The sequence below is a fragment of the Aquarana catesbeiana genome, linkage group LG02, assembly GCF_042186555.1.
Source record: "Aquarana catesbeiana isolate 2022-GZ linkage group LG02, ASM4218655v1, whole genome shotgun sequence".
In the NCBI taxonomy this organism is placed as follows: domain Eukaryota; kingdom Metazoa; phylum Chordata; class Amphibia; order Anura; family Ranidae; genus Aquarana; species Aquarana catesbeiana.
In genome coordinates this window covers 367,962,615-367,980,098 of record NC_133325.1, presented here as the reverse complement: position 1 = coordinate 367,980,098, position 17,484 = coordinate 367,962,615, and the positions used below count along the sequence as shown (strand labels likewise).

At 38.4% G+C, this 17,484-nt stretch overlaps 1 protein-coding gene across 5 annotated transcripts in view; it reads right to left on the bottom strand.

Moving 5' to 3' along the window:
- Window positions 1–17,484, bottom strand: part of AUTS2 (activator of transcription and developmental regulator AUTS2) — a 2,093,484-nt gene that overhangs the window by 45,915 nt on the left and 2,030,085 nt on the right. For 4 of the 5 annotated variants that reach the window (XM_073615089.1, XM_073615088.1, XM_073615086.1 and 1 more), the window contains 3 exons: window positions 5,714–6,188; window positions 3,727–3,980; window positions 3,358–3,605 (listed from right to left, as the gene is read on the bottom strand). In XM_073615089.1, coding sequence (XP_073471190.1) covers window positions 3,358–3,605; window positions 3,727–3,980; window positions 5,714–6,188 — 977 coding nt within the window. The remainder of the gene's footprint in view (window positions 1–3,357; window positions 3,606–3,726; window positions 3,981–5,713; window positions 6,189–17,484) is intronic. The other variant, XM_073615087.1, reaches the window with a different exon arrangement.

The following is a 17,484-nucleotide window of genomic DNA, read 5'->3' as shown; positions in this document are numbered from 1 at the left end:
CTGATAAACTGGAAGTCCATACACAGAATTGTCCGTGCACTAGAGAACTGGTAAATTATTTTCAATGGATATTTAGCACATCTGTAATTTTTTTTTTTAATGGTAAACCCATACCAGTCTTGGTAAAAAAGAGAAAATAAATATTTAGCTCTAAGGTACCCAAATAATTTAGAGTGAGTCTCATAATTATTTACTGTCTGTGAGGTACCAGCAGATACAACCAGGCTTCTCAAGGGGAACGGACATCAACCAGGTTGGAAAACCATGTCTGATTACTGTTGTATTCCCCTGATATGCCTAAGGTGACCTGAGGACAGTACAAATGCCTACTGCCTCCATTTTTGCTGCCCTATCTATGGCCAGCTTGCTTTAAAGGGTCCTTATAGGGATATATGAAGTCTTCATTGCAGTAACAAGATATAAACATAAGACTGGTTAAGGCTAAAGAACTGCACATAAGAGATTCCACATACAGTTCCACCTGTGTCCCTGAAGATTATAAAAGGCCAGTCCATCTAACTTACCAAAACATTAAAAAAAATAAAAAAAAGGGTCTTGGGTGGAGACAGACTTTTCATTTTTGGTGCAATACCAAATCTGAAACACCATATCACTTGCTAACTTTAATCTTTGAAGTCCAACAACTACTCATTCTCAAAAGAAAAAAAAACTGAATCAAAATTTCGTAAGGAAATTAGCAAAAAAAGTTGAGATTTGATTAGGGACCAAATACCATTGACAAAAATAAAGGAGACCGAGGTTACAATAAAATGAATAGCGTGCCCAGTTCTCTTGTAAACAGGATAACTGATTTTTTTTTTTACTTCCTAGGCAACATTTAGACCCCTTTCACACTGAGGGCGTTTTGCAGGCGCTATAGCATTAAAAATAGCGCCTGCAAACAGTTGACACAAATAAAGGAGACCGAGGTTACAATAAAATGAATAGCATGCCCAGTTCTCTTGTAAACAGGATAGCTGATTTTTTTTTTTACTTCCTAGGCAACATTTAGACCCCTTTCACACCGAGGGCGTTTTGCAGGCGCTTTGTCATTAAAAATAGTGCCTGCAATCCGCCCTCAAACAGCTGCTCCATTGTCCCCAGTAAAAACCCGAGGGCTTTCACACTGGAGCGGTGCGCTGGCAGGACATCAGGAAAAGTCCTGCCAGCAGCTTCTTTGGAGCGGTGAAAGAGCAGTGTGTTTACCGCTCCTCCTACCGCTGCTCCCCATTGAAATCAATGGGGCAGAGCTGCGATACCGCCGGCAAAATGCTGCTATTGCGGCGCATTGCGGGTGGTTTTAACCCTTTCTCTGCCGCTAGCGGGGGGTAAAAGTGCCCCACTAGCGGCCGAAATGTGGCGCAAACCCGACGGTAAAACGTCGCTAAAAATAGGAGCGTTTTACCGCTGACGCTATGGGCGGCTCGGTGTGAAAGGGATGGACTTAGCATAAATATTGCCCATCCTATTTTTTTTAAATCCTACCTATATTTTGCTGGGCAAAGTAACAGGTTCACTTTACTGGAAGCACTGCAAGCAACCAGTATTTACCTATCCTGTATTCTCCACCATCCTGCCCCTAAAGACTTCCAAAGTTTCCAGCTCATTATCCAGCAGAGTTTGATAAAGTAACCCCTAAAAAATATGTTGTATTTATTTATCTCCTAATAGTGCTATATTTTATGCCATTGATCTTATTTATTTATAGGATAGTTGAAGTTTTCATGTCTTTATTCATACAATAGTTATTTTCTGAAAAATACAAAAATTGGCAACTACATGAGGAAAAAAAGGTGGTTGAATGTCTTATGCTCACCCAAATCTAAAAGTACTGAATATTTTTCTGGGCTTCAGGGGCTGATTTGGGAGCCCAGAATAGATAATAACACACATGGATCGAAATTCGGCTGGTCCCTGCTGAACCAGCCACATTTTGATGCATGTATGGCCAGTTTAGGGCTTAGAATCCACTGTACTAACTGCTAATGGGTTTTTGTTTATTTCAAAGCAATAATTAAATCCTTATATGCTAAAATAATAAAGCTCTGTCTGCACAAACATATAGAAGCATTAATACTACAAGACATGCCTGAAGACCTATATTAAATCAAACTGTATCTTTCTGACTCTCATTATTCAAATAAACTGTAAGCTAAACTCCCCCCATAAATACCAGTAAAAGTAATATAAGATAGCGAAATCTTTCATATCTGCCTAAAGTATCATATTTATTTAGCAATAGATTTTTCTGTTGATTTATTTGTATTATGAATTGAGTATAAATTTCTGGTTCAGCATCCAGGAGAGTATGAATAATGATCCCTATAAAAATACATTGTTTTTATTATCTCTTTAAAGTGCTATATTTTATATCAATGGTCTTGTTTATCTACAAAATAGTGACTGGTAGCTGCTACTGTTGATCAGTTGTAGTTTTTTTATGTCTTTGTTCACACAACATTTCTCGCAAATCAATACAATAAAAAATATTTCTGGAAGTTTTTGATAAACCCTTTGAAAGATGAGTGGAGTTCACAAAGTTGGCCATTGGATGGAAATGCTCATCTTTTTAACCTTTTAACCAATGACAGTTACTGTAGAAAAACTCTTTTGAGAAATTCTGATCTTAAAAAGCAGATATGCCTCCCCTTCAGGAACTACAGAAAAATGTACACTTCAAAAGTGAGTAATCCAAAACACAAGTTGGCTTAAAGAGAAGAGATAATAATATCATATACAGATGTACATGGAAAATGTTGAGGACCTAATCTGAACCTAAAATATTACAGACTGAAGTCAAAACAAATGTTTTCTTGCATATAGTAGTGTCTGCTCAGAAATCCAGCAGAAAACCCAAAAGTAATCCAATATATAGTCCATATTGGCTGAGCATTTATGATAGTATATCTTGTACACAACAAATGCAGCCATATTGTATTTTACTCCTTCCAAGATATGTGAACATCTACATATTTAGTATAGCTTATATTAATACCTCACTTGCCTAAGGCAACTTCTGTTTTCATTTATTGGCCCCATAATTACCAAGTTATGCAAACAAATACAGTACATAACATACATTATTCAATGTGTACCATACTGAAACTCTTGGAACAAATCTGCATAGTCAGGCCACAACTGTCAATAACTGAAAAGTCATAAAGCTGCAATTTTCTGCACTAGCATTTAAAGTAGCATGAATTGATCAGTATCAAAGAGGTAATCTTTGATACCATTTGAATTTTTAAACATAAGTATCACAGTAAAATGTATTTATACAGTGCCATTTATACAGTGCCTGTCATAAGGGCACTACCCATACTGAAAATAATAGAGTTGTGTTCTACTTATCCTCACATTTCTGCCTGGAGTACGCACCATGGGAGGTGCTGGAGTTGGCATGATGGCGGTTGGCGGGATAGCATGCGGAAAAGGTGTAAAGGTGTGCTGGTGTGTATGCTGATGAGTGTGCTGGTGCTGATGCTGGTGCTGGTGTTGGTGGAACTCTGTCCTTAGGTATGGTGGTGGGCCCAATGATGCTCCACGATCTGCACTCTGAGAAGCCAAAAACCGTGTGTTCAGTTCCTGTCTGAGAAGGTCTTGCTCTGAAAAATACCAAAAGAAAAATACATTACGTAATACTGTATCAATTCCTTAAAATATTAGACTGACCTGTACTGAAATTATTTTATAAAGTGATGAGTTTAATTTTTTTATCAGCAGTACCTGAGTAAGTACTGTTAGCTGGGTGTCCTGGAACTTGAAGGGCCCCTGAAGTCAGTGGTGGTGGAGGAGGTAAAGCAGCAGGTGGGGCAAACATATTTGGGTGGTGCTGGTGTGCCGGAGGTTGGATGTTGGGTGTAAAGCTATGTAAAGGACTGTGACTTGGTAAAGACAGAGGATACGGAGAAGCTGAAGGATGATGAGACAGGTGAGATGGTGGCACTTGACTTTTGGCAGGAGTGCTACTTCTGCTGCTGCTGTAGAAAGCAAAAGAATATAAAAAAAGAATATGTAAATAAGCAATAAAATAAGACTACAGCACAATGTATCACTTGGAGGTTGATTCATTAAAACTGGAGAGTAGAAAATCAAAGCCGTTACCAAAGGAAACCAACCAGTTTTCACGTTTAAACTAATAGTAAAATTAAACAAAACTTCATACTTATCTAATTTTTTTGCTCATTTGCTTTTCTTCAGTTTCAACTATCAGATCTTAAAGAAGTAAAATCTTTAAAAAAATGGCCATACAAAACAACCTAATTATACTTATAGAAAATTCTTTCCCTAATAAAAATTACTTTTTTAATGCTTACAACATTTCTCTGCTAGGAAATGTGGAGAATGCTGAGCAGTTTTGTTATTAAAGTGTAACCAATTTTCACACTCACACCACAACTGGCTAGATGTTACGTTAGAAAGAAATGCAATGCCCGTTATTCAATGAATTATTTAGAAACTGTGTTGTCAATTGCTTGCCTTCAGATCACTGTGAAAGCCTAATAAGGTGGACAAGATGAAAAGTCTGCATTAAGGACACAAGGAATAAGGAAATAAAATATTATTATCATACTACTGTATACCACCAATGCTACTCTGAAGAAAGAAAGACAAATACACGATTGACCTTCTTCTTGGAAGAAATATTGCTAAATAACTGGTTACTTCTATTCAAATAGCAATTGTCTATGTCAGAATTTTTACCATAACACCCAGTATACAAGCTGAAGAGGAAGCTTGCTTGACAAACTGTTCAGTGAACTAAACAGCCCTTCCAGAAATATACAGTAAATGTAGGTAAATGGGCAGAAAGTGTTGACAGGGGGATACTTTCTTGTAGTGATCTAAAAAAAAAACCCGAATGAAAACTTTTTAAGAACTATGTCCCTTCCTCAAACACAATAAAAGAAAGTTGATGTAACAGATTACAAAATATATACACAATGTTAATACATTAATAATAAAAACATCAGGTATATTCAGCACACAAAACTCAAATAGAAACTGGGAAGATTTGGCTTGTAAGTAATAGGAATCTAAAACAATACAGTGGAACAAAAACACCTCTCCTTCTAATCATTCTAGAAAATAAAAACCTAAACTCTTTTGGTTGTTTTGTCAATTACTGTATAGCACTGAAGTCAAGATGATTGTACAAAAAGTAAAAAAAAAAGAAGAAAAAAGGCTGCTAATAGGCATAAAGTGTACTTGTATTAGGCTACTGATCTAGCTGATATGACCAAATCTAGGACTTTTCTGGCAAAGTCACAACACTTCCTGGTAGTGTTAGTGTTTACTCATTCCCTCCCATCTCAAATACATGTCTAGTCATTACTAAGATTGGCTGCATCACTGGATAATAGGAATATGTTTGCAGTAGGGGATGTGTAGGACAAGCTACGACAGTACCAGAAAGTGTCAGAATTTTCCCAACCATAAGAGCCATGATTTCAGAAAGGAAAGGGGAATGGGGATAGTCGGATGCCTGCAGGCCATTGCAGGTATGTGTAGGCACTACTGAGCACTTGCACTTTATAATTGCTAGCAGCTTTATTTAGGTGACAGTGAGTTAAAGTTACCCTTTCTTAACAGCATCAAGCTTTTTCATTGGAATGAAGCTCCTCTAAAGCTGTTAACAAATAAGGCTAATGATATCTAGTACATGGAGGGAAACATAATACTGTATATTTATTAAAGCAATGTTTAAACAAACCTTAAACTGTTCACACTTAAGCTGCTGCTGTTGTAGTTGCACAAGCTCTGGGGCAATGACTGAGAGGGAGGTCGTGTTTGAACTGCTGGAGAGCTTGGATGAATAGGTTGTTGAGGAAGTGGCGGAGCCTTTTGTGGCAGCTGCACTGGTGGCTGAGGTGGCAATGGTGCTTCTTGCTCTAGAGAAGAATGAGGAAGCTGAGGAGGCTCCTGCTGTGTTTGTGTTGGTGTTGCTGAAAGGGAGATTACAACTGGTCCAGGAGATGAAAGACACAGTTGTGCCTCTATTTCTGGTTGCACTGCAGGCAGAGATGGTGGGCACAGGTCCTTACACACCACCGTGTCAAACTGCAACTCCTGAGTGCTCTCCTGGCTCTTCTCTTGACTTCGCTCTAGTCCCGACACCTTTGGTAGAACTGGACCTGAAGCATCTTTGCTGCTGTTTGTTGTCAGTAAACTGACACCCAACTCGGAATCTGCACAAAAGAAAAAATACATTTATTATAATCAATGTCCTCATAAAAAAAACACATAGTTAAATATTAGATACAACTGAGAAAGCCAAAAAATACATAAATATATCTTAGAAAACCAGATACAACTTTCAGCTTAGGGTGACATTTCACAGTTTGTGCTGCAGTAACCAAGGACGGCCAGAAGGCTATGAATTGTGATATAATGCTGTATTTTCACGTTATATATTAAACATTAATATTTCTAAAAATGCAGCCAAGTACAGGTTTCTACTTTTATGGATACATTGTTATAATATGAGCCATGTGACCTTCCACTGGTTTCAACATATATCCATGTGGCCAAATCTGAAATCTCTAGATGTTTGATTTGCGAACCAAACATCTAGACCACACCTGAAACAAGACATCTCATGGCAACATTTTCTAAGCCAGAAGACTGTTCCTCTACAGGATTCACCTTTGCTATCCAGTCAGTAATTATTCAGTGTATGTTTAAGAATGCCTCACAGTTCTGTGACATTCGACATGAAAATTACAATATGTGAACTAGCACTTTGCAAAAAAAGCTGAATGCATTTACATTATGATTGGTACATAAAACTATCTTCAGTTCACTAGGAAAACATGCCATTGTCTCTTTTGGGAGATGATAATCTATAAACATTAATCCCTAGTGCTGAAAATATGTGTGATTTCACTGCTTATTCTCACATATATACATAAAAAGCTGCCTGCTTATGAAGATGTGGTTTTAATGCCAAAATAAAGCCATTAGCTAGCAGTATGTTGCTAGTTATGTAGCCACACACCTTAAAACATAAAAGCTTTTGAAGGGACTACGCCTGATCCACATCTGCCTATCATCAATGATGATAATACCAAGTTTATAACAAATTTAAAGTTACATTTAGTAATCTATTACCATCCTAAATAGAGCTTTTACTGTAACGTAAAAAACATAAATAAAGATATATATGAACTAAAATATTCAATCTGCATGGCTGTCAACCCGAGTAACACACTTAGCACAGTGAAGCAGGTTCACACCAGTGCAGCTTCCGATGAGACTTGTGTCACACATAACTGCATGACAATGGAAATCACATTATTCTCTATGGTTCCCATTGACATCCAATGCAGCACAGCATGGCATGGTTTTGGAAAAGGTGCCAGTGCTACTTTATTGTAGTTTGTGCATAATTTTAGCCCCATAGACTGGAAATACATCAAAAATGCATGTACATATGTTTTTGGTGCACTTTTGCCAGTGGTTTGTGTTGATTGCTAATAGCTATCACCCACCGGTGTCCCAACAATCAGTAATTCATCCTTGCTGTTTGACGGGAATTCCCAAGGACAGGGAGACCTGGGGCAAGAGACAGAAATGGTCACGTGTCATCAGGAGGAAGATTCCTTTTCGTGCAGGTTGACAACCATCATTGATCGTTATTGATATGGATCTACATCGCTTGATGATGTGATTGATGATGGATGTACAATGTGGGACATCTTTAATCTTTAAAAAAGGACTTGTCAAAAACTGTTTGTGTTTTTTGAGTAGGAGTACTATGTACCATATACTCATTTATATGGGTGGAAAGCCCGTATTTAGGGCCCTCTTATCATTAAAGAGAGGTTTTCAGATTCCAATAAGCCCCCCAAACACAGACCCCCACAACCACCAGGCCAGGGTTGTGGTTAAGAGCCCCTTGTCTTCATTAACATGAGGACAATGTGATTTGCCATGGGGTAAATGGGGGGGTCTGGTATGGTTCAGAGGGGGGCATGCTTGTCCCCCCTTTCCAGGCCTGCCAGGCTGCATGTCTGGATAAGGGTCTGATATTGATTTTTTTGGGGGGGCTCACAACATTTTTTTTGTGGTTCCCCCTTACCACAATACCAGACCTAGTATGGATGGTGGGGGGGACCCCTCCTCCATTTTTTTTTAAATAACTGGCTTCTTTGTTTACATTCTGCTGTCAGCCGGGAATAGCAGGGATGATTTACTGGTTGTTAGGATGCCGTCAGGTGCTGGTTCCTTAACAACCAGCATCTGTGTATTGCGCAGTCTCCTTCCCCTCCAAAAAAATGCAAAAGCATACACAATTTGTCAAAAAAGCATCAAAATACACCAATGTCGCACTACAAAATCACAGTGAAAACCAGATCAAGCCTCAGTTGCCTAGCCTGACTCAGAAACCCTGTAAATATTTACAAAAATCTAATATTTACAAGCACAAATTCTACATTACACACATGAATGTGACTTTTCTTCCTCAATATGAAACTCAAGGAAAAGGACATTTTATATCTGAGACTAGTAAGACGTTTACAACAATCTCAGCAATCACTTGTTTTGTTTTTCTTCCTTCTAAGGAACGTTTTCCTTGTGGGCCTAATTGCAGCATGAACATAATAATAAGTGCTGTAAGCTTTCATAAAGGTGATTCAAGTGCGGTCAAATCAATCACAAAGATAGTGCATAGAAATTGAGTAGCAGCAGTAAAGCGCAGTTAACATGACTTTAATCAACATAATTGTAATTGCAATTCAGTTCATTTCCCTTCTTATTATTCCAGAGGGAAACCATTGATTTAAACCTCTATCCTGCAAAGAAACCCAGTTGTAGACAAGTAAACTGCCAATAAAGCAATGGGAGTCAGGCTTATTCAGGAAGGCAAAGAGTAATGGGCAAAGTGAAAAAATTAAGCCAACCACTCAGAAATCAACTCTTGAGTGATCTGATTAAAGTTGCTATGGGTTACTAAACTTTGTGCAAGACTTTTTGTAACATTTTATATGTTAAGTTCGAAAGAGGCTGATTTATGTAAAACCAGATTATAAATTGTTTCCCTTAGCAATCATTCATATATTTTCTCCAATGGACGAGAAAATGACAGATGGAATCAAACCTATTGCTAGACATCTCCTGTTTAATTTGCTCGGATTTATTTGTATTATTGATGCAATAGGTAGGTTTTGTTTGTAAAACAAACCCAGTCTTTGCTTTAATTTCTTAAACTGCAGTAGAATAACAACAAAGCGCCTCACAACTGCCATTTTCACTGTGATCGATATGAGATTGAATATTACAAGACTTTGATAACATATATCCAATATGGTTCATAGAAACCTTACAGTATAAAAAAAACAAATTTTTCATATACATCACTGACCCGAGAAAACAACATTTAAAAATAATTTCCATGAATGTTCTGTTGCTGATCCAGAATATAACAGACAATAATACACATCATGGTAAAATCTCACTGCCATACTTTCAGACTCTATTCCTGCCCATCTTTTATTAGTCCCTGTATTCTATTGAATTCTTCATAATGTAAAATAAATACAATTTCAACATCAAAAGTCAGACCCCATCTTAAAAGGAAGCTTTTTAAAGTAATTGCTGCAACGGATATTAAGGCATTTTGATAACATATGATCAGATCAAATAGAATATTGATCAGATAAGGCATATTTCTTCTTCTTTTGACATGCTTGTGAGGTGTTTAGTTGTGATCATGAAGTATCTGTGTTGAACGGCTTTTCTTTAATAGTGTGTGAAGAATTCATTTTTTTATCCAGCCATATTCAAAAATATCACATTAAAAACAAAACATAAAATTTGTATCCATTGCTCTGTCATGGAACAAACAAATAATTGTATACCAAAGGCATTACTGAACTGGTAAACAGTTATAACCTGTATTCAACCTATTGTAAAAAGAATTTCAGGAAATTTAACAATCTATAGTATAGCTTCTGGCTCTTAATACCCAACAGCAAGTAAATATTGTTTACCTGCAAAGTAGGGGAGGGATTTCACATTATAATGTGTCTCTGTTCCATCATTAAGTAGCAGCACAAGAGAGGATCTCATTTGGAACAAAATCAACTAAATCACCCACAGGGAAAAAAAATGACACTTCTGGCTACTACATGCAAATAGTTCATTTGCAGCTTATATCATTAAATTGTACACCATAAAGGGTTCATGAAATAAAAAAGAAGCCCAGCAAACCAAATATATTCATTTGCGATAGAATGAAAATAGCATTGTTTTAAAGCCTGAAAACTGATCCTTTCCATCAAATAACTGCAAATATTAAGAGGCCGTCAAAAACCTAATATGAGCAGAAGCCGTTGTGTTCCCAATGCTCCTTTCTCACATTCCCAGTAGGTACGTTCTAAATCTGCTTACACAGGTAAAGAATAATGAAATACATATCCTAGCTTTAATTAAGACTCCAGGGCTTTCAGAATGAGTGTAGTCTGTGCATAAGTGGAGTCTCTGGGGATTTAATATGTCAGTTTTTCTAATCTCGATTAAAAAAAATATGGTAATGATAAGCCTGTTTGAAAAATTGTGATCCCCCCCCCTCCCCAACTACATAATCTTCTATCATTATGCAACAACAATGGTGTCTTCATATCTGTGTATTTGAGAGGGTCTGTGTGCTGCCTTGACAGAACCTGCAATTATCTTTCAAGTCAATGTAAAGGGCTTGCATACTTGCCAGAAATGGAGAATAAGCATTCCTGTGCTATTTCTGACAAAAATACCATACAGTATATGCTATGGCTGTTATGATTACGTTTCTATTGTGTTATACGGGCTGATTACTTTAAGAAGACAATTGATTTTACATGTGGAGAGCAGAGAAGATAGTGTGGGAGCTAAGCAGGAACTCAAGCCAGAACATTTTTTTGTTTTGGATAAAGTGGTGAAGGGTGAGAACCCTTATTGAGGTTTTGCTGTCTGTGTTGTATTAGGGAATTATTCCCTTACTTCCCACCTTGGCAACCCACAGTCCCAAATGGGATACAGACAGTAATATAAACAAAGGTTCTAAATGTTTTTCATGCTGTTGTTAAATTGTTTAATTGATCTCCCATTTGTGGAGATTTCCAAGCCCTCCCTTTCCCCCTAGGAGTACAAACAGCAGTAAAAAATCTGACAAAGGTTCTAATGCTTGCTGACCCATTCACACTAGGTACATTGGACAACCTTGTCCAGAGTACCCAGAAGCAACCCTCACAAGCACAAAGAGAACATGCAAACTCCACGCAAACAGTGTCTTGACCAGGACTAAAACAATAGATTCTAGTGCTACAAGGCAGACATGCTAACTACTTGGCCACTGTGCTCTGCTAAGGTCTTGGTTTGGTGGCACAACAAAAAGAAATATGGAGGTTCCCAATATTAGAAAAGTATCCCTTTGCACAATTAAGCTGCAGCCCAGCATTGTCCAAAATCCCAGATTGACCAAAATACATTTTTAATCGACCTAAGCAAAGGTAAACTTAAAGTGTTACTAAACCCAGGACCCTGCATTTACTATATCTGGTCTCCCACAGTACACAGAATATGCAAATGCAATTATTTTAGTAAATATAAACTGCTAAATACCTTTTCTCTTCAGCAATATATAGCAGTCTTATGACTTTTATGAGTGTCTGGTTAAAGCTTGTAGGAGGAGTTTTTATTCTACTCTGACTGTCCTATGAGGCTGCAGGACCCCTGACCCTCTGTCTAAATAGTGCTGATTGTCCCTGTGCCGACTACATGCACCCTCCCCCCCCAAAAAAAAAAAAAAAAAACTCTAGCAATATACACCAAACTGAGCATGTGCAGAGAGCCCCCAAAGCTCTTTTCTATCAGCAGATGGATTAGGGACTTTGGAAGGAGAGGATCAGTGAAGACAGGATCAAAAAGCCTTTTTACACAATGCATAGGATTAACCCCTTATGTTCCACAGTGAGTATAACAAGCATGCTTTACTGCATATACAGACTGATATTACTGTTGCGGGTTTAGTAACACTTTAAAATCAAAATATTGACCCTTTCACTAAAAATACTTAGAAAATGTCACTTTTCTTCAAAGAAACACAAAGCAATGATGAATGAAAGTATACATATACCATAGTATTTAACGCGCATATCTCTTTCGTAACACAACAAGTAGGGTAAACATCATTTACTTGGAAACTGTGGTCATACAAACCAATTCCATCTTTCTTAATTTCCTGCCATTGCTACAAGCACAAAACTTTATACAATCAATAGTGAAATAGAAGAAAGTCTCTGAGGTTAATGCATATTCCACCAGAGACAGGCGGTGAATCCTGTTCATTTTCGCACAGATACGGTTTCTATTATTTCTTAAACTATCCATTTAACAACTATAATTTGCTGTCAGCTGTGCAATTCATAAGCACTTTGTTTTGAGCAGTAACTGTACTGTAAGTGTTTATTAAAGCAGACTTCTTGTATTAAATACGCTGGCAGCGTTCCCAACATACAGGCTCAAGGCACACAATTAATATGCTGACATTTAATGTTAATAAAGGGTCTGAACAATATGTGCCTCTTCAAATTCCTTGTTCATTTGGAATTTAATTTACAGAGAAAATGTGCTCCTCCAGATCAGCTGTGTTGGTAAACATGCATTAAAATTGACAGTCATACAGCCTCTAATCATTTAATAAACTTTTAACCACTGATACTATGTGACAGGATGGATGTTTCCAATAAAGAATTTCTATGAAGCCTGTGTATTAAAAGCATGCGGTTCAGTAAGCTTTCGACTAAAGTCAGTGAGCAATAAAAGAAAGAACACAGAGAGGAACAGACTGTGCAAAATACTGTACTAGATCAGGTCAGAGGACACCGTGTTGTGGAATCAAACTCCATTAATAATGTACACAGCTGTTTCTGGAAATCATTCATACACTTTGTGTTACAGGCTGTGCAGTTGTAAAGATTACTGATTCATGAAGCTTGCAAAAAATAATGCCTCAGTTATTGGATAAAAAAAAAAATCAAATATCTGTCTATACACATTTCTGGGAGCAAACTAGACACAGAGAACAGAACCAAGATGATACAAAGGAAAGTAAATCAACAGCCAAGGAAAAATCAAGGATCCGAGGTTACATCCTGCTTGTGGCGAAGAAAGTTGGCTGTATTCTGAAAAGCCAGCTTTAGGGTAACTGAACCTTACAGTCCTAACTCTCTTAGAAGGGATTTGCCTCAGTGCTGCCAGTTGGCAAACGACCTTTGATACTCACAGCAGCATACATGAACCTCTTTTACACAGAACATTTTCTTGTTTTACAGGTACTTACAAGACGTAGAATATTTAATTTACTAAAGGAGAATTGACTCAGCCTGTTCAGCAGGGATTCGAACCAGGCCCGGGACAAGGGGTGGGCAGAAGGGGAGGCTGCCCTGGGCACTGTGGTATCATGTGAGGTGGGAGGGAGGTTGTGGGGATTGTGTTGGAAGGGGGAATTTGGGGGGCAGAGGGGAAAGTGTGTGTGTGTTGGGGGAGGGGGGGAGAAAAGGAGAGATTGAGGGGTTAATTGTGCTGGGAGGAGGGAATTTGGAGTGAAGGGAAGAAAAATTTGTACTAGGAGGAGAAATTTTAGGGGTAAAAAATGTGTGCTAGGGAGTGATTTTCTGGGATGGGGGGGATTTGGGGGATTGAGGTAAAATATTTGTGCTGGGAGGGGGATTTCAGCAGGGGGGTTGATTTGTACTGGGAAGAGAGGGAATTTATGCTTAGTGGTAAGCATGCAGATTAGTGCTCAGTTTCTTTGTGGGAAAGATTAAGCCAGGAAGACCTGGCTTAAAGCAGTATTAAACCCAAAATCAAACATGCATTATATTGCAGATGTAATGGCTATATTATAGACACTATATATAATTGACAAATCATTTAACACTGGCAGGGTGATTAAAATGATTTAATCATTTTTATTCATTCATGCAAAACCTTCATCCCAAATGGAACAAAACTGTTTGCTGTAACTGAGTATAATATATATAATATGGAATTTGGCTTCAATTTGTTAGTTTTTCTAAATCTGCTAATACATTTATCACTAACCTCCCCCCAGACTGACAATGCTACTGTCTGCTGTGCCTCCTATTCTTATTCATCCAGAGTGGGGGCACTCTAATACAGGAAATGTGTTACTGGCCAGATCACAAGGTAAAGAAAGAGGGGAAAAAAGCTTAACAAAGAAAACTAATACAGCTAACACATCTAATGATTAGTAAGCTGCGTTAAAATACATTTTGGGCTTTAATACTGCTTTAAAAGAAGTCACTGCTTCTATTGTGAAATTTGAGAATATACTGCTCCACAGTGGATGTACAGAGGTCTGTGATGGCTTTATTTTAAACATATTTATTGCTTGTTAGCAATATGTCAGTATTTAAATGTTCATAGCCTGGCCACTGTTTTAGTTTAAAAAGAAGGGCATGAGAAAAAAATAACTAAATATAGTTAGTATACAATATATCTATATACTATATGTATACAGTTAGTATACAATATATCATGCAAACAAACAAGACCTGTGTATAAGATATTTATTTCTACTCAAAGTCAGCCTTCACAAATGCTAATGAAAATGCTTCATGTCTCGACCTACTTCATTCCATAGGGTTCCAGCATCTGCCATCAGTTTATCATACTTTCTTCCTCTGGAAAGAACAATATCCTTTCTGTTTCTTTCTCAAATTTAATTAAAAGAAATGCAAAGCTGGAATTCCATTTTTTTATTCTTACCAGTTACAAGGATTAAAAAATAAATACATTTAGGCAATCTGTTTATTCAAGGCACATTGAATTCCATATTTTTCAGGATGACTTGGCACAGCTAAAGGAAATTTTAATGCAAGTTTGACATGATGTCTAAACATGTATTATATTTGATGAAAATTGGGAGTATTTGGTTTTATTTTTAACTTGTGAATTTTTAACAATGAGCCGATGAAAATGTTGTTTCAAAAATGGGTATAATGGGAATATCAAAAAAATCAGATATCCTATTTTACATGCGGAAAATATTTTTAAGTAGATAAGGAAAGCTCCCACTGGGCTTAAGCCAGTTTGTAAAGGAATTTCATGTTGGCTTGTCTGTGATGTTCTAGACCACATATGTCAAACACAAAGCCTGTGGGTCGAATCCGGGACGCCAGGCCTTGTCATGTGGCCCTCGCACCCAGTTTTGCAGCCACAACATGGATGAACTCTATTCCGCCACCTCCAGGCCAATTAGAGGCAGATGCAAGGAAGCTTTGGGGGGGGATTGCACACTGTGCAAAGCGGTCCCCTAAACCCTGCGCTCCATACATAGCACACCCCTGAAGTCTACACTCTGTTATGCAACACACTCTTAAACCCTGCGATTTGTGCATAGCGCACCCCTGTACCCTGCGGTCTGTGTATAATGGACCCCTGTACCCTGCATTCTGTACCCTGCGCTCTGTGCATAGTGCACCCCTGAACCCTGCGCTCTGTGCATAGTGCACCCCTGAACTCTGTAACTAACACACTCCTGAACCCTGCACTCTGTACGTAGCGTACCCCAGATACAACCAGCCCTTTGAGGGCAACCAATATGCTGATGCGGCCCATGATAAAATTGAGTTTGACACCCATGCTCTATACAGAAAGGCATTCTCCCTTAGGCTACTTTCACACTGGGGCGGGCTGTTAGCGGTAAAGCATTGCTAATTTTAGAGGCACTTTACTGCTGTAATATATCGGCGCTTTTCGGCTGCTAGCAGGATGCTTTTAACCCCCGCTAGCGCCCGAATAAGGCAATAGCACCCGCAAAGTGGCAAAGCGATTTGCAGGCGCTTTGGCAGCTGTGGCCATTGATTTCAATGGCAGGGGCGGTGGAGGAGCATTGTATACACCACTCCCGCACCGCCCGAATGATGCAGCTTGCAGGACTTTTTCTAACGTACTGCAAGCGCACCGCTCCAGTGTGAAAGCACTTGGGCTCTCAGACTGGGGCTGCAGGGGAGGTGTTTTTTAGGTGCATTACAGGTGCTATTTTTAGCCCTTTAGCGCCTGAAAAACGCCTCAGTGTGAAAGTAGTCATAGGGTTAAATGAAGGCTATGAAAAGTGCCAACTCAGATCTGTTCACCCTATAGCAAGAAAAACAGTACATAATTAACTTAGAAATAAGGCCATGCATATACGGCCTTACAGCAGATTTATCAGACTTCTGTATTTGGGACCACATAATGTCTCACTGCTTGCCTGCAGACCACCATCATTTCAGCCTGAACAAGGCACAAAACTGTTCTAAAGCTGGGTATGCACATTCAGTTTTGTTTTTTTTTTTTTCATTCAATCAGTAGGCTGAACAAAAAAAAATAAATGACAGATCCCTACATTAACACAACAATGTGTGATGCTGAGATCTCTCTGGCTGCACTATTGTAGTCAGCCAGGGGGACTTCCACCCTGCCAGAATACACCGATCAGTGCTTGCAGCCATCATGATGGCAACTGGCCAACTTTCAGTACGTGTATACTTGGAATAAAGAGTACTATACTATAATTTAAGTAAGCATGTATTTTAAGTCATTATGCGGTGACTAACCTAAAGTATTTTTAAATGACTATCGTGATTTTTTTTTCTACAATTGGGTGATGGAACTCAACACAGGTTCACATTATTGAAAAAGACAACTTAAAATTTACTTAGCAAAGTAAACATTGTCAGCCTCATTAGTAAGTGACCCCATACACAGGCAATCCCTGAGTTACAAACATCTGACTTACAAATGATTCCTATTTACAAACGAAGGGAGACAACAGGAAGTGAGAGGAAATCTACCCCTATCTAGGGAAATTCAGTTTGTAGGCTCCATCAGACATTTTTTGTTGGAATTTCCGACAAACAAAATTTGAGAGCTGGTTTTCAAATTTTCCGACAACAAAATCCGTTGTCGTAAATTCTGATCGTGTGTACACAATTCCAACGCAAAAAATTCCACGCATGCTCGGAATCAAGCAGAAGAGCCGCACTGGCTATTGAACTTCATTTTTCTTGGCTCGTCGTACATGTTGTACGTCACCGCGTTCTTGACGTTTGGCATTTCCGATATTTGTGCGACCGTGTGTATGCAAGACAAGTTTGAGCCAACATCTGTTGGAAATAAATCCATGATTTTGTTATTGGAATGTCCGATCGTCTGTACGCGGCATAAGAGTTATCATGCAAAAAAGGTGTCTCCACTGAAGCTTTATCACCAATCCTTGTTTCTACAACGACCCAAAATTTTCGAAATCCAATTGTCACAGGGATAGAAAGTGAGGTGAAATCTTCTGAACAGGGGCACAGACAGCAGAACAGGGATGTTAACCCTTCCCTATGCTATCCAAAACACTTAAAAATAATTATTTGGGCTGGAGTTATGCCCCGTACACATGATCGGACTTTCCGAAAACTAAACCGTGGATTTTTGTTCGAAGGGCGT